Below are 22,522 nucleotides of genomic sequence, written 5' to 3' on the forward strand. Positions count from 1 at the left end.
TTTCCATACCAGATCATGATGCAATGGTCAATAAATTCTCCACCACACCTCTACAGAAATTTATCAAAGTTTTAGATGTCATGCTGAATCTTTGCAAACTTCGAAGAAGTAGAGGCACAGCCGTGCTTTCATTGTAATCGCACTTGCATGATGGATCCAGGACAGATTGTCTGAAATGATTACAATGAGGAATTTGAAGATGCTGACTCTCTGCACCTCTGATCCCCTGACGAAGACTGGCTCATGGACCTCAATTTTCCTCCTCCTGAAGTCAATAATCAGCTCCTTGCTTTGCTGGCATTGAGTGAGAGGTTGTTGTGGCACCACACAGCCAGATTTTCAATCTCTGACCAATCTGCTGATTCATCACCACCTTTGATTTGGCCTACAACAGTGGTGTTGTCAGCAAATAAATTTGGCATTGGAGTTCTGCTTAGCCTCACAGTTATAAGTACAACTCAAGTAGAGAAGGGGGCTAAGAAAACAGCCTTGTGTTGCACCTGTGCTGATGGAGATTGTGTAGAAGATGTTGTTACCAATCTGAACTGACTGGGATCTGCAAGTGAGGAAATCGAGGATCCAATTGCACAAGGAGGTATTGAATGCCAAACTCCCATTGATAAGGAGCATCCTGATGAATACACCTTTGCTGTCGCGGATGTTAAATGGCTGAGTGAAGAGCCAGTGAAATAGCTTCTGCTGTGGACCTGTTGTATTGGTAAGCAAATTGGAGCAGAGCCAAGTCGCTTCTCCAGAAGGAGTTGATATGTTTCTTCACCAACCTCATAAAGCACTTCATCACTGTGGATATAAATGCTACTGAATGTTAGTCATTGAGGCAGGTTACCACATTCTTCTTAGAATCAGACTGCTGAAATGGGACGTCAACGATATCGGTGAACATTCCAGCCAGTTGATAGGCACAGGTCTTTAGTACACAGCTAGGAATCCCGTCTGAGCCAAATATTTTCCTTGGACTCACCCTGCTGAGGGATACTCTCACGTCAGCCTCAGAGACTGAAATCACAGGGTCATTGAAGGTTTTTGTAGTTCATGAAGGCTCCTCCATGTTTTGGCAGTCAAAGTAAGCACAGAAGGCATTGAGCTCATCTAGGAGCAACGCCTTGCTGTCACTTACGTCGCTTGGTTTCACTTTGTAAGAGGTAATAGCATTCAAGCTCTGCCACAGCTTTTGGGGATCCCCCAGAGACTCAACTTTGGTCCAGAATTGACAATTTGCACCAGATATCTCTTTTCATCTTAAATGCATGTGCTGTAGAATATGACATTTCTACACTGGGGAACAGATTCTGACTGTCTATCCTATCAACACCTCCCATAGTTTTACAAAGCTTTAACAGGTCTCCCCTCAGCCTCTGAAGCTCCAAGTTTGTGAAAGTTCCAACATCTCCCTCTGTTCTCATTCATGAACTTCAATTGTTGCTTTCTGCTTTCAAATCAATGAAAGTAGTTTGATCTCTTCACAAATATGTAGCTCCTTATCTCATCTCCTTTTAATCTCAGTTCTAATTCATATTCTCATTGGCAGCTTGAATTTCTGATATATATCTGCATTCGAACAAGAAAGAGCAGAATGACACAATCAGACAGTAATGACTATGAAATACAGAGCATAAAACATTACAGCGCAGTCCAGCCCTTCATTCTAGAAGGGCCTTAAACCTTTTAACATACTCCAAGATCAATCTAACCTTTCCCTCCTACATAACTCTCCCTTTTTTATTTGATCTATGTGCTTATCTAAGAGTCTGTTAAATACCCCTAATGTATCTGCCTCTACCACTATTCCTAGCAGGGGTTTCCACACACCCACCACTCTCTACTTAAAAGAAAACTACCCCGATATCTCCCCTGTACTTTACTTAAATCACCCTAAAATTATGCCCCCTGGTATTAGTTATTTCTGACCTCCAGCAGGTCACATCTCACCCTCGTTGTTCCAAAGAGCAAAGTCGAAGCTCATGCAACTTATCTTCATAAGACATGCTCTAATCAAAACAAAACAAAAATTGAGTGAGCAGCAGTTCCATGGGCAAAAATCTTTGTTAATGAATGAGGTCTGTCACCAAAGACACTCGTAAATTCTACATATGCACCGTAGAAAGTATTCTAACGGGTTGCATTGTCATCTGATGTGGAGGGGCCACTGCACAGGATCGGGAAAAGCTGCACAAAGTTGAAACTCTAGCAGCTCCGTCATGAGCACTAGCCTCCCTAGAATCCAGGACACCTTCAAAAGCTCTGTGCCAAAATATTTGGCATCCATCATTAGAGACCCCATCACTCAAGATGCCCTCTTCTCATTGCTACGATCAAGGATGAGGTAAAGAAACCCGATGACACACCCTCAATGCTTCTAGACCACCTTTATTCCCCTCTGCCATCGGATTCCTGAATGGACAATGAACATATCTCAATATTTTTTCTCGCTTTTTACACTACTTATTTATTTTTATATTCTCTTATTGTAATTTATAGTTTTTATTGTTATGTATTCCGATGTACTGTTGCCTCAAAATAACAAATTTCACGGCGTTTTCCAGTGATATTAAACCTGATTCTGATTCTGAAGAGAATAGCCAGACAGATTGAAGCCAACACAAAGGTGACAGTAACTCAAATAACCATGCGTTACAACCGTAGTATGTAGAAGGGCATCTCTGAATACATAAAATATCGAACCTTGAAGAGGTCAGGTTACAGCAGCAGAAAATCACTTGCATCTGGAGGTACAAGTCAGAAGAAATCTAACTGCTTGGAAGTAGGGAGTGGAAGGCCCATGGTGGTATTTGAGCACAACAGTGGCATGTCACATCTTCAGCACTTGAAACCAGAGGATTGGACCGTTCTGAATCCGAGGAGCAGAGCTTCACCTGGGCTGAAGTGGATGGCATGGGGTGGGATACTAGCTGTTCAAATTTGGGGATGAACATAGGAATAGAAGAGATCGTAAGCCAGGAGATTCTCCAGATGCTGGAAATCCAGAGTAATGCTGGAGGAACTCAGCTGGACAGACAGTATATACGGAGAAGAACAGTCGGCTTTTTGGGCCAAGACCCTTCATCAGGAGAATGTCATGTGGCCCATGAGCCTTCAGTGCCACTGATTCAGATCTGATTTGAGTTTGGCTTTGGTTCCACTTTGCAGCCTATGTTTCCCTTATCCTTGACTGTTGGATAATTCTATAGTCTAACGACCTGAGCCCTGAACATATTCATTGGTAATCACCAAAGTTCTCCAGAGTCTTCTAAAGACAAGCCAGTAATTCCGATTTTTTTCTGTGCAGGTTCTTTGTTCAAAACACCCCCAAGGATACTCATTCCTTGCACAGTGATATGTTACTCCAGATCTTGCAATAATCCATATAAATCTCTCCAGTGCATTCACACCTTTCCTGCAATGTGGTAACCATAATTGGTGGCTGTGGTTTAACTAAAATTGTATACAGTTGTCATATAGACAGACAATAGACAGTAGGTGCAGGAGTAGGCCATTCGGCCCTTCTAACCAGCACCTCCATTCATTGTGATCATGGCTGATCATACACAATCAGTACCCCGTTCCTGCCCTCTCCCCATATCCTTTGACCCCGCTATCTATAAGAGCTCTATCTAACTCTCTCTTGAATGCATCCAGAGACTTGGCCTCCACTGCCTTCTGGAGCAGAGCATTCCACATATCCACCACTCTCTGGGTGAAAATTTTTTTCCGCATCTCTGTTCTAAATGGCCTACCCCTTATTCTTTAAACTGTGGACTCTAGTTCTGGACTCACCCATCAGCGGGAACATGCTTCCTGCCTCCAGCGTGTCCAATCCCTTAATAATTTTATATGTTTCAATCAGATCCCCTCTCATCCTTCTAAATTCCAGTGTATACAAGCCCAGTCACTCCAATCTTTCAACATATGACAGTCCCGCCATTCCGGGAATTAACTTTGTGAACCTACGCTGCACTCCCTCAATAGCAAGAATGTCCTTCCTCAAATTTGGAGACCAAAACTGCACACAATACTCCAAGTGGGGTCTCACCAAGGCCCTGTACAGGTGCAGAAGGACCTCTTTACTCCTATACTCAATTCCTCTTGTTATAAAAGCCAGCATGCCATTAGCTTTCTTCACTGCCTGCTGTACCTGCATGCTTGCTTTCATTGACTGATGTACAAGAACACCTAGATCTCGTTGTACTTCCCCTTTTCCTAACTTGACTCCATTTAGATAGTAATCTGCCTTCCTGTTCTTTCCACCAAAGTGGATAACCTCACATTTATCCACATTAAACTGCATCTGCCATACATTTGCCCACTCACCCAACCTGTCCAAGTCACCCTGCATTCTCATAACATCCTCCTGACATTTCACACTGCCACCCAGCTTTGTGTCATTGGCAAATTTGCTAATGTTACTTTTAATCCCTTCATCTAAATCATGAATGTATATTGTAAACAGCTGCGGTCCCAGCACCGAACCTTGCCATTCCGAAAGGGACCCGTTAATCACTGCTCTTTGTTTCCTGTCAGCCAGCCAATTTTCAATCCATGTCAGTACTCTGCCCCCAATACCATGTGCCCTAATTTTGCCCACTAATCTCCTATGTGGGACTTTATCAAAAGCTATCTGGAAGTCCAGGTACACTACATCCACTGGCTCTCCCTTGTCTATTTTCATAGTTACATATATCATTTCCATGCTCTTTTATTGTGTGTTTTAGCCAATATATATATTTTTAAAAGTACCGGCAATCCTGACCTCAGGCCTGTCTATTGGAATTTGGACATTCTTTGGGGTTCCCTCAGATGCTCTATTTTCTTCCCACATCTCAAAGATGGGGGTTGAAAGGTTAATTGACAAATGTAAATTGCCCCAAGACAGAATCGGATTTGGGTTTATTATCACTGTCTTATATGATGTGAAATTTTGTTGTTTTGCTGCAGCAGTTCAGAGCCAAGACATAAAAATCTATATATTACAAAAATAAGTATAGTTGATTCTGGTTAATAGGGCACTTTTTTAGGAAAATACTTAAAGAGAAAAAAATCAAGAAAATAACCACCATTCTCTTTGTTTATTTGGGACACTTTGCCACTTAATTGGGGCAGGAGAATGTTGCTGAACATTTTCTAATTAACTTAAGTCATGTGCATGTTTTGTGGTAATTGGATAGTACACTGTGCTTATAATGAACAATTTTTAAATATTATCAGTTGAGTGTGTTTACGGTAAATTCGAAAAGCAGAGATTTTGTCACTGGTTTTTGTCAAATCCAAGAAAATGGAACTAGCTTTCATGGGAACCATGGTTGATATGGACCAATTGGCAGAGTCATACAATATGGAATCTGGCCATTTGGCCCATCTGTCCATGCTGTATGGCTATAACTGTAAGTACAATTAAGTTAATTGATTAGAGCAATAACTCATGTTATTAATGCACCCCAACAATCCCATTCAGTTACCTTGAAATAACCTGTACAGGTTAATTGACCTGTATTTAGGTACATGCAGGGGAGGGTCCTAACACATAGACCAACCACAGGAAATTGGGACTAGCTCGGTTGACAATATGGTTGGCGGAGGCTTGTGAGTCCAAGAGTCTGTATCTGTGCTGTATTGCTCTACGACTCTAATATCCATAATTTGATAAGTAATTTTTACTGTTTGTTGTATTATTGATGCACTGAAAATTCTGAAATCAGAGCTCAAAATCAGAACAGATTTCATATCACTGGCACATATCAGGAAGTTTGTTGTTTTGGAGCAGAGGTGCATTGCAATACATAATACTTATAAAAATATATAAATTACAATAAGAAATGTATATCAGAATCAGGTTCAATATCATTGGCATGTCATAAAATGTATAAAATTTGCTAGCTTTACAGTTGTAGTACATGATAAATATAGAGAACAAAGAAAATGAGTTCCATTAAGTATATATATATGTCTATTAAATAGACATATATATGTAAATATATATTATATATAAATAAAATAAAATGTATATTTTACATATATATAAAAGAAGTGGTGCAAAAAAGACAAATAAATAAGTAGTGAAGTAGTGTTCCTGGGTTCAATGTCCATTTAGAAATTGGATGGCAGAGGGAAAGAAGCTGTTCCTGAATCCCTGAACGTGTGCCTTCAGGCACCCAGGCTTGTCCTGGGTGTTGGGGATCCTTAATAATGATCACCACCTTTCTGAGGCACAGCTTCTTGAAGATGTCTTGAGTACTATGGAGGCTAGTGCCCAAGATGGAGCTGACTAACTTTACAAGTTTCTGTCACTTCAATCTTGTGCAGTAACCTCCCAATACCAGATGGTGATGCAGCTTTCAAGTGTTTTAGTTGACAGACCAAATCTCCTCAAGCACCTAATGAAATATAGCCACTGTCTTGCCTTCATTATAGTTGATTACTATGTTGCATTCAGGTTAGGTCCCCAGAGATCTTGACACCCAGAACTTGAAATTGCTCACTCTCTCCACTTCTGATCCCTTTATAAAGATTGGTTTGTGTTCCTTTGTTCTACCCTTTCTGAAGTCCATAATCAGCTCTTTGGTCTTGCTGATGTTGAGTGCAAGGTTGTTACTGCAACACCACTCAACTAACTGGCATATCTTGCTTCTGTACACTCTTTTGTCACCATCTGAAATTCTGCTAACAATGGTTGTATCATCAGCAAATTTAGAGAGGGCATTTGAGCTGTGCCTAGCCACACAGTCATGGTATAGAGAGAGTAGAGCAGTGGGCTAAGCACACATCCCTGTGGTGCGCCACTGTTGATTGCCAGTGAGGCAGAGATGTTATTTCCAATCCACACAGATTGTGGTCTTCTGGTTAGGAAGTCAAGGATTCTTTCAGTTATATAAACTTAAATAAATTGCACAAAAATACCAATTTTTTAAAGGATTTTTTGAAAAATAGTTAAGTAGTCTTCATGGATTCATGGACCATTCAGAAATCTGATGACAGAGGGAAAGAAGTTTTGAGAAATTTTGAGTGTGTGTTCTCATCCTCCAGTCCCACCTCCTTGATGGTGGCTATGAGAAGTACTCATGTCCTGGGTGTTGGTGGTGCAAAGGGACTTGGGAATCCTTGTGCAAGATCCCCTAAAGGATAACTTGCAGGTTTTCTCGATGGTAAGGAAGGCAAATGCAATGTTAGCATTCATTTCAAGAGTACTAGAAGGTAAAAGGAAGGATGTAAAATTCAAGTCAGGTTAAGTCAAGTGAAGTTTATTATCATTTAACTACTTACATGTATATAACATATATAACCATATGATGTATATAGAAACAAGACATTTCTTCAAACCAGAGTGTAAAGCACACATAAAACACAATAAGTTTTGAAGGTAAGGATAAAATCTACAGTCAAATTACATATAAATAACAAACTAAAGTGCATTAATATTAAACATTGTAAGGTACAGAACAGATTAACCAGTGACACTTCAAATATGATGTGGCTGGGACATCAGAAGCCTAATTCCTGGGGGCAGAAACTGTTTCTGGTCCTGACCATTCTAGTTTTTATGCATCTTAGTCTCCTGTCTGATGGTAGAAAGTCAAAGAGGATGCTGGACGGATGGATGGGATCCTTAATAATACTCAGTGCTCCTGATAAATGTCCCTGGTGGATGGTAGGGAGACCTCTATGATCTTCTCAGCTGTTCCCAGAGTCCTTTGTAAAAGACTGCTGGTCCAATGCTCAGCTGCTCTCATACCATATAGAGATGCAACTTGTCAGGACATTTTCAATGGTGCTTCTGTAAAACACAGTTAAGATGGGGGGTGGGAGTCTTGCTTGCCTCAATCTTCTTAGAAACTTGAGGCACTCCTGTGACTTCTTGTTCAGGGAGGTGACATTAAGGGACCAGGTGAGGTCATCCATGATGTGAACACCCAGGAACTTCATGCACTCAATTCCCTTGACAGAAGAACCATGTATTCGTAGAGAGGGATAGTTTGTCTGCACCTTCCTGAAGTCCACAATGATTTCCTGTGAGACTGTATAAGGCATTGGTCTCACTGCACTGGAAGTATGGGGAGCAGTTTTGAGCCCCTTATCTAAGAAAGGATATGCTGGCATTGGAGAAGATCCAGAGGAGGTTCACGAGAATGAACCCAGGAATGAAAGGGTTAATGTATGAGGAGCTTATGATGTCTCTAGGCCCATACCCGCTTGAGTTTAGAAGAAAGGGGGGGGGGGGTCTTATGGAAACCTATTGAATATTGAAAGGCATAGATAGAATGGATGTGAAGAGAATGTTTTCTATAGTCCAGAACCAGAGGGCACAATCTCAGAATAGAGGAATGTCCACTTAGAGCAGAGATGAGGAGGACTTTAGCCAAAGGGTGGTGAATCTGTAAATTATTGCCACAGATGGCTGTGGAGACAAAGCCTTAAAGCGGAGGTTGTAAGGTTCTTGATTAGTGAAGACATCAAAGTTTATGGGAAGAAGGCAGGAGAATGAGGTTGAAAGAGATAATAAATCAACCATGATAGAATGGTGGAGCCAATCAATGGGCCAAATGGCCTAACCTGTGAGGTAAAGACTATGTACGCAGTGAAAGAAAAGGTTCCAATGAGGCATTAGAGTGAAGAACACAGCTCTTTCCCTGTACATTCTTTGGGCAATGTATATTTTCTTGTTCACAGCAAGTTTGATTAAGACAAATAGATGACAAAAGAATATGAAAAGGAAAGTTGTGGAAAGGTGTAAATTGGTCTAACTTTAGTGAGCGCCTTGGTCAGCACAGACCAGATGGCCTGATGGGCCTAATTCCATGCTGTCTGTCTCCAAGTATAAATGTCGAAAAGACTCTTTTCGTCAGGCAGTATCTGTGGAAGAGATTTTTCTTCAGAAGATGGGTCATCAGTCAAGGATATTATCAGTGTTTTTGTTAACACAAATCAGTAATTGGTTCTTTGTTCTCTTACCCCACCTCCATCCCCCATTCCAGACAGTATTACCAAACATGAGATCTGCTGTATGGACAACTACACACTGGAATAAAGGAGAACCACAGTGGAAGATGACTTTACCTCGATCGCTCTTTTGTAAGAAGTGGTTTGTAAAGAAGCTACATAGTGTCTCAGAAAAATGTAGTTTTTTTAAATCAGCATTTTAAGAGTACAGTCTCTGACGATTATCTCTCGCGGTTGTTTTATACAATGTGATTTTAAAGTTCTTCAGTAAGTTTAATGAGCTTGTACACGTGTTTTTATAAAAGTGTTGAAATATTCCCTGTTATCAGTGTATCATTTGAAGATAGTTCTTTTTACTATGCATTTAGTAACATTGGTAAGTGAGTGGTTGACATCTGATATGATATTCCTGTCTTTCCTGTTTATTGAAATAAATAGATAACTTGGGTTACAAAATAACCCAGCAGTGGGTGTGTAAGTCCTGATAAAGGGTTTTGGCCAGAAACATTGACTCTTTATTTCATTACATCAATGCTGCCTGACCTGTTGAGTTACTCCAGCATTTTATGTGTGTTACTCAGGATCTGCAGTATCTCTTGTGTTGGATGTATAAGCACATTTCAATAGTCAAAGTAAATTTATTATCAAGGTACATGCATCTCACCATATACTACCCTGAGATTCATTAAATGAATACAATAAAATTTATGAAAAACTACAGATCAGCAAAGACTAACAAACAGCCAATGAGCAAAAAAAGACAAACTGCAAATAAAAACAGTAATACAGAGAACATGGGTTGTAGAGTGATTCTGTAGGTTGGAGAATCAATTCAGAGTTGAGGTGAATGAACTGATTCAAAGTTCAAGATCAAAGTAAAATTATTATCAAAGTACATAAATGTCACCATATACAACACTGAGATTCATTTTCTTGCAGGCATTCACAGTAGTTACATTTCATTCCAATTAAAATACAACAGGAGTGCAAAGTGAAGAAATTATTTATTGATTACCACAACATAAATATTAAATGGACACACGAGACTGCAGGTGCTGGAATCAAAAGTATAAGCAATGAAACCCAGTAGGTTAAGGAACTTCTGCAGAGGGGGATAGACTTGCCACATGAGATGTTTCAGTCAAGTTGAATGTAACATTTTGTTTCCAAGGAGCAAGCTTGTGTGCTTGGAAATGTTTGGGAACATTAAACCTCAGAATCAACATGGTCATTCAAACATATCGAAGTTCAAAGTGAATATATTATCAAAGTACATAAATGTCTCCATATACAACCCTGAGATTCATTTTCTTGCAGGCATACATGGTAAATACAAAGAAACAAAAAAAAATGAACAATAATAAATAAATAAGCAATGAATATCCAGAACATGAGATGAAGAGTCCTTGAAAATGAGTCGATAGGGAGTGGGAACATTCAGCGTTGGGGAGAGTGAAGTTATGCCCTCTGGTTCAAGAACCTGATGGTTGATGGGTAATAAATGTTCCTGAACATGATGATGTGGGTCCTGAGGTTCCTGGAACTCCTTCCTAATGGCAGCAGTGAGAAGAGAGCTTGGCCTGAAAGATGGGGGTTCTTAACGAAGACTGTTGCACTCCTGCAAAACCTCTCTGTGTAGATGTAATCACTAGTGGGGAGTAATTTACCCATAATGGACTGGGCCATATCCACTACTTTTCTGTAGGATTTTCCATTCAAGGGCAGTGCTTCCATGCCAGTCTGTGATGCAACCAGACAGGATACTCTATATAGTATGATATTGTAGAAATAATCTACATTTATACCTCTTTACATCGACCATTATCTCAATAAGCTCTCCTAAGTATCTGCTAAGCTCACAGTACTTTGTAAGGGGAAAATACATAGTTAATATTTGGGCCCCACAGCATCATTTGCAGAGGGATCTGGGAGTTGAAGTCCACAGCTCCCTGAAAATGACCACATAAACAGACAGTTCGGTAAAGATGCTTCCCATCTTTGGTCTGGGCATGCTGAAGCAATGTAACAAATTGGTTAGGCTGGACTTGGAGTATTGTAGTGCAGTTCTGCCCCCTTATCTTAAAAAGCATGTGCTGAAACTTGGGTCCATTACAGAAAGAACATGTTAAACTTTGAGGAGTGTGCAGAAGAGGTTGACCAGGATGCTGCATGTATTAGTAAGTATGAACTAGAAGGAGAAACCATAAGATATAGGGGCAGTATTTGACCTATCAAGTCTGCTCTGCCATTTCATCATTACTAATGCAGTTTTCCTCTCAGCCCCAATCTCCTGCCTTCTCCCTGCATCCCTTCATGGCCTGACTTCATTCCCCTAATCTATCTTAAGTCCTTCTGTAGCCTCTCCACTTCCTCAAACCTACGGGCCCCTCCACCTATTTCCATATCGTCTGCAAACTTTGCAACAAAGCCATCAATTCCATCATCCAAACCACTAACGTAAATAAAATCAGTCCCAACACAGACCCCTGTGGAAAACCACAAGTCACTGACAGCCAACCAGAAAATGCACCCTTTATTCCCATTCTTTGCTTCCTGTCAATCAGCCAGTATTTTATCCATGCCAGACTCTTTCCTGTAATACTATGGGCTCTTAACTTGTTAAGCCTCATGTATGGCACTTTGCCAAACGCCTTCTGCAAATCCAGCTACATGACATTAACAGATTTTCCCTTGAGGAGACCATAATTACTGGCCCATTTTATCATGTGCCTCCAAGTAACCTGAAACCTCATTCTTAGTAATCAACTCCAACATCTTTCCAACCACTGAGGTCAAACTAACTAGCTTATAGTTTTGTTTCTTCTGCCTCTCTCCCTTCTTGAAGAGTGGATTGACATTTGCAATTTTCCATTCTTCCGGAACCATTACAGAATCTAGTGATTCTTGAAGGATCATTACTAATGTCTTGACAATCTCTTCAGCCACCTCTTTCAGAACCCTGGGCTGTACACCAACTGGTCCAGGTGACTTATCTACCTTCAGACCTTTCAGTCTCCCTGGAACCTTTCTTTACTCATGGTAATTTCACACACTTCATGACATCTGCCACCTGGAACTTCACCACACTGCTAGTGTCTTGCACAGTGAAAACTGATTCAAAGTATTTATTCAGCTCATCTGCCATTTCGTTGCTGCCCCCCCCCCCCAATTACTACCTCTCCAGCATCATTTTCCAGCAGTCCAATATCCACTCTCTCCTCTCTTCTACACTTAATGTATTTGAAGAAACTTATGGTATTGTCTAAAATATTATTGGCTAGCTTACTTTCATATTCCATCATTACCTTCTTAGTGGCTTTTTTAGTTGCCTTCTGTTGGTTTTTAAAAGCTTCCCAATCTTCTAACTTCCCACTGATTTTTGTTCTATTATATACCCCATCTCTTTGGCTTTTATGTTGGCTTTGACTTCTCTTGTGGTTGTGTCAACTTGCCTTATTTCTTATTTCTCTTTGGGATGTACTGTATATATCCTGTGCCTTCTGAATTGCTTCCAGAAATTCCAGCCACGCTGATTTGCTGTCATCCCTACCAGTGTTCTTTTCCAATCAATTTTGGCCAACTGCTGTCTCATGCCTCTGTAATTCCCTTCACATCATTGTAATACTGATACATCTGACTTAAGTTTCTCCTCAAATTTCAGGGTGAATTCAATCATATTATGATCACTTTCCCCTGAGGATTCTTCTACCTTAAGTTCTCTCATCAATTCTGGTTCATTGCACAACACCCAATCCAGAATAGCCGATTCCCAAGTAGGCTCTACCACAAGCTGCTCTAAAAAGCCATCTTGTCGGCATTCTAGAAAGTACCCCTCTTGGAATTCAACACCAGCTGATTTTTCCAATCTACCTGCATATTGAAGTCCACCATGACGATTGTAACACTGCCCTTTAGGCATGCATTTTCTATCTCCTGTTGCAATTTGTAAACCACATCCTTACTCTTGTTTGGGGGTCTGTATACAACTCCCATCAGGGTCTTTTTACCCTTGCAGTTCCTTCACTCTATCCACAATTATCCAACACCTTCCAACCCTATGTCACCCCTTTCTAATGATTTGATTTCTTTTTTTTTTTACCAGCAGAACAATGCCACCCCTTTTGCCTTTCTCCCTGTCCTTTCAATACAATGTGTATCCTTGGACGTTAAGCTTCCAGCTTTAATCTTCTTTCAGCCATGATTCAGTGATGCCTGCCATATTATACATGCCAATCTGTGACCATGCTACAAATTCATCTACCTTATTCCATATACTGTATGTATTCAAGTATAAAACCTTCAGTGTTGAATCTTTTTCAATTTTGTCTGCCTTTTACCTTACAACTCATCCTGTTAACTGCAATTTTGCCCTACCAACAACTTCTCCTCACTACACATTGCCTCTGTTTGTAAACCAGCTACCCCATCTTCAGCACTATCATCCACCTTTCCTACGCATTGAAGTATACACAGATCAGGGCACGAGTCACACCATGCTGTCTTTTGATTCCTAACTTTGAGGTCGCCACTAACTGTTCTGGCTCTGGTTCTGATCCCCCTGCGACTCTAGTTTAACCCACACCTTGCAGCATTAACAAACCTTCACATTAGGATATTAGTACCCCTTCAGTTAGCAGTGCAAACAGTTCCTTCTATACAGGTCCCACCTTTGCTGGAAGAAAGCCTAGTGATCCAAAAATCTTATGCTCTCCCTCCTACACCAACTCCTTAACCATGTATTAAATGGTATAATCTTCCTAGTTCTGGGCTCCCTAGCACATGACACGGGTAGAAATCCTGAGATCACAACCCTGAGGATCCTGCCCTTTAACTTAGCAACTAACTCCCTGAACTCCCTATGCAGGATTTCATCACTTGTCCTACCCATGTCATTGGAACCTGTGTGGATCACGACCTCTGGCTGTTAACTCTTCCACTTAAGAACGCTGAGGACTCAATCTGAGATGTCCCAGCCCCTGGCAACTGGAAGGCAACATACCATCCGGGAATCTCATTCTTGCCCACAGAACCCCCTGTCCGTTCTCCTAACTAATAATTCCCCTATCACCTCAACATTCCTTTTCTTCCCCCCACCCTTCCCTTCTGAGGCACAGAGACAGACTTAGAGCCAAAGACCTGACCACTGTGACTTTCCACTGTTAGGTCAACCCCCACACCCTCCCCCAACAGTATCCAAAGTGAAATTCCTGTTGTTGAGGGTTGGACAAAGTTGTGCTGTTTTCTCTAGAGTGATTGAGAGTGAGAAGAGTCCTGACAGAAGTTTACGAGATTATGAGAGGAATAAATAGAGTATACAGACAGAAATGTTTTCCCAAGCTGGAAATGTCTAATGCCAAAGGGCATGCATTAAAGGTGAGAGGAGGAAAGTTTAAAGGAGATCTCTGAGGCAGGGTTTTTTTAACACAGAGTGATGGGTGCCTAGAATGAGCTACCGGGGCAGTGGCGGAAGCAGATACATTCAGGCATTTACACAAATGAACATGCAAGGACTCCTGCTGAAGGGTTTTGGCCCACAACGTCAACTGTACTCTTTTCCTAGATGCTGCCTGGCCTGCTGAGTTCCACCAGCATTTTGTGTGTGTTGCAAGGAATATAGGAAATGGCATCATATTGCAGGCAGAAGGGGTTTGTTCCATTCAGAATCATTAGCACAGACATCAATATAACCTGTTCCTGTGCTGCACTGTCTGTGTTCAGTCTCTATCCTCTGCACATTCAGTCGCCCACTACCCACAGACTCCTCCACAATCACCACTTCACCTGCACCAAGCAGCCTGCGACTGTGTGGGAGAAGCGTAGCCTGGACAGAGTAATCATTTAAGAACAAAATGTTTAATAACTCTCACTGTAATGATTATAAGAGAATATTGAAGCTAATGAATCATAGCAGAGAACAAATTGTTAACTGAGATACCATCAGAAAATTTCACAAAGTAATCAGTAATCTAACAATCCCCTTTGAAATCGACCAGGCTTTGGGAAAGCAAAAATTATTCATTGTTTAAACTGCACAAAACTTAATTTGGAGGAAGTTAGGTTGAGCAGAATACATTTATCTTGTGGCTTCCAGTAAACAGCGCAGTTCTCAAACATCTTCAAATTCACTCTCATATATCACTCTCAGTGTTACATGGCGTGGCCCCCCATTGAGCCTGTAACAGATTCCATGTCTATCGCTTACTGTTGAGACTGGAACCTTTAAACATGAGCTCATTGTGCAATGTGGAGAAATTGGACAAAATTTTAAACATTGCCATCCAATCAGTTCCTTGCTGCCCCACCCCCACCCTCCTACTTCCAACTTTGACACAATTCTTGCTGGTGGGAACAGAACTTAAAATAACCCAGCCTACAGTTCCTTTCCCTTACCATGGTTGGCAGAAATCATTCAAAACATTCTTGAGGGAAATCAGTTTTGTGGATCATCTGTTTCAAATTGTACAAGTGATCCCGTACTTGCCCAAGAAATTTAACCATATCTTTATTATTTCATATTGCTGCTCAAAACAGCAAATGGCATCTTCTCCATTAATGTTAATGAAAAAGACCATCTCACACCAATGTAGTTTACAGCACAATCATCAAACTTACTTCAATATTTCATTAAGATTGAAAAGAGTGCAGAGAAAATTTACAGGAATGTCGCCAGGACTTGTGGATCTGAGTCATGGGGAAAGGTTGAATCAGTCAGGACTTTATTCCCTGGAGCGAAGGAGAATGAGGGGAGATTTGATAGTGATACAGTATACTGAGCTATAAAGAGTATAAATAGATAGGGTAAATGCAAGATACAGTATACTGAACTATAAGGAGTATAAATAGATAGGGTAAATGCAAGATACAGTATACTGAGCTATAAGGAGTATAAATAGATAGGGTAAATGCAAGATACAGTATACTGAACTATAAGGAGTATAAATAGATAGGGTAAATGCAAGCAGCAAGCTTTTCCTGCTGAGGGTGGGTGAAACTAGCAACTAGATGTTAAGGGTGAAAGGTGATATATTTAAGGGGAACTTGATGGGGTATCTCTTCACTTAGAGAATGTGGAGCAAGCTACCTGCAGAAGTAGTGGTGTGGGTTTGACTGCAAACTTAAAGAGAAGTTCGGGTAATTACATGGATGGGAGGGGTATGGAGGGCTATGGTCTAGATGCAGGTCAATGGGACTGGGAAGAATTACTGTTGAGCATGGACTAGACAGGACAGAGACTCTGTAGTGTTCTATGACTTTTGCACAACCTTGTTAGAGATAGAGATTAGTTTTACTTCCCATTATTTTGATTATTATTGAGGTACCCGCAAGAAACTGTTAATGTGTCAGGAACTTGTGGATTAATATTCACTAAAAGGATATTTATTTGAATTAGTGGGTTACCTCTGAACAGTAATAATACTATAAGATCATCTGTTGAACCATCTGCTTTGAGTAAATGATAGGATTTAGTGATTGTGCAGACATTGAATGTAGAAGGGAAGAGTTAGATTGATCTTAGAGTAGATTAAAAGGTTGGCACAATATCATGGGCCAAAGCACCTGTGCTCAGCTGTAATGTTCTCTGTTATATAACAAGACCATCTCCTCTGCATTTGGAACCATTCAGCTTGAGGAAATGATAAGAATTAGAGATTGTGCAAACATTGAAAATTTCCAGAGGCTATCAGGAGAAACTTCTCCCTGTCCACATGGAAAAGCAAAAGTGATCAGCACTTGGAGTGTTCGACAAACCATCAGAGAAAGTTTGGTGGAGGACAAATTGGGAAATAACCAACCACTAAAGCCACAGGCAGGGGAGACAGTAGCTTGTTTAGGACAAAAGCAAATCCATATTAGATATTTAACTATATGTTGCCCTGTTTCTACATACTTTACAGTAACACTTGTGTGAGGTATTTAGAGTGACAAATACTTGTCCTTCCTTTACAGGTTATTTTGTGACAAGTAATCATTACCCTTCCCAGGACGAAGGGTCTCGGCCCAAAACGTCAACAGTGCTTCTCCTTATAGCATCTGCAGATTTCCTTGTGTTTTCCTTCCCTGCATTGATGACATTGTACCACCAGGCTGAAGGACAGCTTCTACCCCACTGTTATAAGTTTATTGAACAGTTAGCAAGTACCATAAGATGGATTCTTGATGTCACCTCACTCCGTATTGTCTGCAGCACTGCACTTTCTCTGTAACACTTTATTCTGTTATCATTTTCCTTTGTACTACCTCAATGCACTGCTATAATGAATTGACCTGTACAATGGCATACAAGACAAAGTTTTTCACTATATATTAGTACGCGTGACAATAATAAATCAATTTACTATTGGCATGGTTTAATTCAGCAGCATGGTTTCTCCAGATTGGATGAGTTGGCTTCTGCCCTTGTACAAGGGGGAGCACAGTGTAATCATGTCACAGCAACAACCTCGCTCTTAACTTCATCAAGACAAAAGAGCTAGTTGTTTACTCAGCTAGGATGGTGAACATAACCCTGTTATTATTTCCTGCCATCCAGTCCAACAGCAGGATTTTCAAAAAATAAAGGTTTTTTAAATTGTTTATTTAAATAGCTGGACAAAAATGTAGATAGGAGGGTTATTAAGTTTGAAGATTGGTTGTGTTATGGATAGCATAGAAGACTGACAAAGAATATATTGAGCCATAGATAGGTTGCAGTTATGAGCCTCCAGCACCCAGGGCATGCCCTTTTCTCACCATTACAATCAGGTAGGAGGTATAGAAGCCTGAAGGTACACACTCAGCGATTCAAGAACAGCTTCTTTTCCTCTGCCAACCGATTCCCAAATGGACATGAACCCTTGGACACTGCCTCACTTTTTAAATATATATTATTTCTGATCATTGCATGATTTTTAATCTATTCAATACTGTAATTGATTTATTATTATTATTATTTTATATTTTTATTTTTTCTTCTATATTGTGTATTGCATTGAGCTGTTGCTGCTAAGTTAACAAATTTCACAACACATGCCCGTGATAATAAACCTGATTCTGAGAAATGGAAGATGGAGTTTAACCTGGCCTAATGTGAAGTATTGCACCTTGGGAGGTCAAAAATGTAAAGAGGCAGTACACCAATGAGCAGAGGAATCTTGAATCCAAGCTCATAGCTCCCTGACAGTGACTATACAGGTTGAAAGGGTGGTTAAGGGAAGGTATGTCATATGCTTGCATTGGAAAGTCAGACTGACAGTATCTTTTTTTCCCCGGGTTGAAATGTATAATGCATTTAAGGTTCGAGGGAGTAATTTCAAAGGAGATATGAGGGACAAGTTTTTTTACACAGAGAGTGGTGGATGTCTGGAATGCACTGCATGGGACAGTGGTAGAAACAGATACAGAGACTTTTAAGAAGTAGGTACTGTACATCGATATGAGGAAAATGGAAGGATATGTATACTGTGTAGGTAGAGGGGATTCGTTTAATTGGCCATTTGATTACTAATTTAATTGTTTGGCATAACATTGTGAGCCAGGGGGCCTGTCTCTGTGCTGTACTGTTTTATGTTCCTCACAGGCTTGTCACTCCTTACATCTAGTCCATCTTTATGGTGTGTTGCTTTAGGAAGGCTAACAGTATCAACAGTTCATGCAGGACCACCAGACTCAAGAACAGCTTCTTTCTCACTGCTGAAAAGCTGAACTGGTCACCCTTCTCACACCCTCTTCCCGGAGGTGCTGTCACGTTCTTTGATGCTTTAACTCTCCCTCTCTCAGTTATTCCGTTATTATAGCTTCAGCAATTCTGTTTGCACTATTTCAGACTGCACTGTTATAAACACAAGAGATTCTACACACACACATAGTGGTGGAGGAACTCAGCAGGTTAGGCAGAACCTACAGAGGGGAATAACAATCAATGTTTTGGGCCAAGACCATTCATCAGGACAGCACTACAGTCCCTGCATCATTCTGTTTTGTAACCATCACTGTATTATGTATTGCATTTATGATAACCACATACACCGTTTATTCTGTGAATGTCATGTGAGCATAGAAGAGAGTCATAGAAAAATAGAGCACAGAAATAGGCCCTATGGCCCATCTAGTCCATGCCAAACCACTAAACTGCCTACTCCAATTGACCTGCATCCAGACCACAGCCCTCCATACCCCTACCAGCTATTACCTATACAAACTTAACTTTAATGCTTGTTCCACACTCTTACGACCCTCTGAATGAAGAGTTCCCCTTAACCATTCCACCTTTCACCCTTAACCCATGACCTCTAATTGTAGTCCCACACAATCTCAGAGGAAAAAGCCTGCTTACATTTACACTAACTATACCCTACATAATTTTGTATATTTTTATCAAATATCCTCTCAGTCTTACTTGGCATAATTTACCTATTATTATTTAATTATTTATGGTTTTATATTGCTATATTTCTACACTATTCTTGGTTGGTGTGACTGAAACGAAACCCAATTTCCCTTGGGATCCATAAAGTATGTCTGTCTGTCTGTCTGTCTTCTGCGTTCCAAGGAATGAAGTTCTAACTTATTCAATCTTTCCTTATAACTCAGATCTTCAGCGTCCTGGCAACATACTTGTAATTTTTTTTCTGTTCTCTTTCAACCTTGTTTATATCTTTCCTGCAGGTAGGTGACCAAACCTGTGCACAATACTCGAAATTAGGCCTCACCAACATCTTATACAACTCCAACATAGCATCCCATCTTCTGCATTCAGTGCTTACTTTTTGAAGAACAATGGGCCAAAACCTTTCTTTAAGGCCCCATCTATCTGCGCTGGCACTTTCCGGGAATTATGGATCTTAATTCCCAGATCCCGTTTTTTTGCATTTCATTTAAGATCTTCCCCATCTCTTTTAGCTCCACGTATAGATTACCATTCTGATCTGGAGAATCCCCAAGATTCTTCTTAACCTTATCTGCTAGGGCAATCTTATGCCTTCTTTTTGCCTTCCTGCTTTCTTTCTAAAGTGTTCTCTTGAATTTCTTATATTCCATAAGTACCTCATTTGATTCTGACAAATACATACAAGCTTTGTACTCTCAAAATTTCACTTTTGAAAACCTCCTACTTACTAAGCATAGCTTTGTCAGAAAACATCCTGTCTCCATCCACACTTGTCATATTCTTTCTGTTACTATCAAAATTGGCCTTTCTCCAATGTAGAATCTCAAGCCCTATCTTTTTGCATACTTACTTTGAACCTAATATCAATATGTTCACTAAATGCAAAGTGTTCTCCTACACAAACTTTTGTCAACTGTTGCAGACAAAGTACTGTGCACACTGTGATATTGACTAAGTAGCGAATCCAGAGGGGCAACAAAGTCAGCATCAAAGTTCAGGCAGAGATCAAACATTCCAGAGAAATCCAAAAACCAGAATTGGGGAACAGGCAGAGTCTGGTTCCGATATGCATGCCAGAAAGGCTCAGGAAAACTCATTGGCACTATCTGGCAACAAACACTTGAAAACACAGAACTAAAATACACTGAGCAATAAACAGAGAGGCAGATGATAGGTGGAGCACAATGAGACAGAAGTGGCAGCAATACAGGCAATAATGAGAAACAAGTGAGAGGCAGAGTACTTAGTAATACAGGGGCCAGAGTAGGGCAGGGGTGAGGACAGGAGAACATGGGGCATGAAAACAAACAAGAGCACATGGCAATACAAAACCACAGAATGATGGCTAGGGGCAAAACACACAAAAAGACTGGAGGTACTGACAAGATCAATTATCGCACACACTCTCATTGGGACTACTATGTTCAAAGGTTCCTTTTATTATTAAATGCCCCCTATCCCGCAGCAAAAAAAAGCCACAATAACAATCAATGATCCTCTACACATAGCAGTTCCCGACCACCTCACTCGTAGAAATGAATAGCGACAATAGCACCAAACCCCAATGCCAACCGCAACCCCCTAAGCCACACTAAAGATTAACAGATTACCCACTGCCAATCATCCACAAGAAAATACCGAAAAACTGAAGGAAACCAATATAAAGTACATTCTACTTATCACATAAAACTCAGAATATTGTAAATGTCTTTGTGCTGCATATGTGGAGAGCGGCCACACAAACCCAGCCCTTCCATAAAGAGAGACCATCGACTGAGGCTGAATGCCATTGATCTGGGTCAAATGCCACCAACCTGGGTCCAAACACCACTGATCCAGGACAGAACACACCAATCCGGCTGCTGACCATCTCACGCCAAGCCATAGCTGACCCCCTCCACATTCACCTCAATGCTTCAGTCTTTCCCATGGGTAAGCTTGTGTTCTTGGACCTTTTCAGCCCCCCCACCCTTCTCTGATCTCCATGAGACAGCTTCCTGGACACAGCACAGCACTGGATCCTTTGATCGAGATTTAAGCTGTACGTTACGGGCTCCTACAATTTCTGTAACACAAGTTAGACAAAAAGAGCGAGCAGAAGGCATAGAAAGTATGAACTACCGTAATTGGAAAGATTTGCTATCAAGAAGATATCGCCTGAGGAATCATTGTTCGCTAGCACCATCTTGATGAGTATGCTTTGTCAAGCACCGGTTAACAAAACTTTCCTGAACATATTTGACGAACTCTATCCCAACTAGTCCTTTTACAGTCCTAGTATTGGAGATCCAGTCAATATGAGGAAAAATAAAATCATCTACGATAACAACCTTATGTTTCTTGCACCAGTCTGCAGTCACTTCAATTTTGTTCCTCTAAATCCCACAGACTGTTGAGTAATTTATAATGTAGCCCCATTAGTGTGGCCATACTTTTCTCATTCCTCAGTTCTACCCATAAAGCCTCACTAGAGTTCTCCAGTCTGTACTGAAGTCAAGTCTCACTAATGGCTACAGTATCATAATTTTAGATGTTGATACAGGCCCTAAGCTATTTGCCTTTCCTAAAATACTTCTTGAATTGAATTTCATGACAGCCTTGTGTGTATGACAATAAACTAATAAGCTAACTGAAGGTGATGTGAAGCAAGAATTTGGAGACTCCACTCCCATATAGACTTGCCTTCCTGTGATATCGGCCTGGACTGATGTGCCTTAGGTGGAGGTTGAGGTAGAACTGTGCTCCTCATTGTCCTGTCCACAGCTCTGGAGTGGAGCAACATCTTCCCTGATTGGTAATTGTCATGAAAAGCTTTTGTTTGCTTGACATCCAGACAGATCATTCCATATCTCAATGCGAAGGAAACAGAATGCAGAATATGCTGGAGCAGTATCAGAGAAAGTGCAGTGCATGTAGACAAGTAGAGTTCAAGGGCCACAATGAAGTAGATTAGGAGATCAAGAGTTCATCTTTATTGTATGAAAGCTGCTTACAAGAGTCGGATAAAAGCATGATTAAATCTGTCCTTGAGCCCGGTGGTACCTGCATCTTTTGCCTCTTGTAGGGGGGAGAAGAGAGAATTCTGGGAGGGAGCAATCTTTAATTATTTGTTGTTATTCAGTCATTAAGTTGAATCCGACTCTTCATTAACTCATGGACTCCCGCACAACAAGCCTTCCTGTTGGAAACTGCCTCCCTAAGGTCCCC

The 22,522-nt window shown here is 40.7% G+C and overlaps 1 protein-coding gene across 4 annotated transcripts in view; it reads left to right on the forward strand.

Annotated features, from left to right (window-relative positions):
• mcph1 (microcephalin 1) overlaps positions 1-9,435 on the forward strand; it is a 261,368-nt gene extending 251,933 nt beyond the window's left edge. For all 4 annotated transcript variants that reach the window (XM_073056757.1, XM_073056758.1, XM_073056759.1 and 1 more), the window contains one exon: positions 8,985-9,435. In XM_073056757.1, coding sequence (XP_072912858.1) covers positions 8,985-9,037 — 53 coding nt within the window. In that variant the 3' untranslated portion in view covers positions 9,038-9,435. The remainder of the gene's footprint in view (positions 1-8,984) is intronic.
• The last annotated feature ends 13,087 nt before the right edge of the window (positions 9,436-22,522 follow it).

This window comes from Hemitrygon akajei, chromosome 9 (genome assembly GCF_048418815.1).
Source record: "Hemitrygon akajei chromosome 9, sHemAka1.3, whole genome shotgun sequence".
Classification (NCBI taxonomy): Eukaryota; Metazoa; Chordata; class Chondrichthyes; order Myliobatiformes; family Dasyatidae; genus Hemitrygon; species Hemitrygon akajei.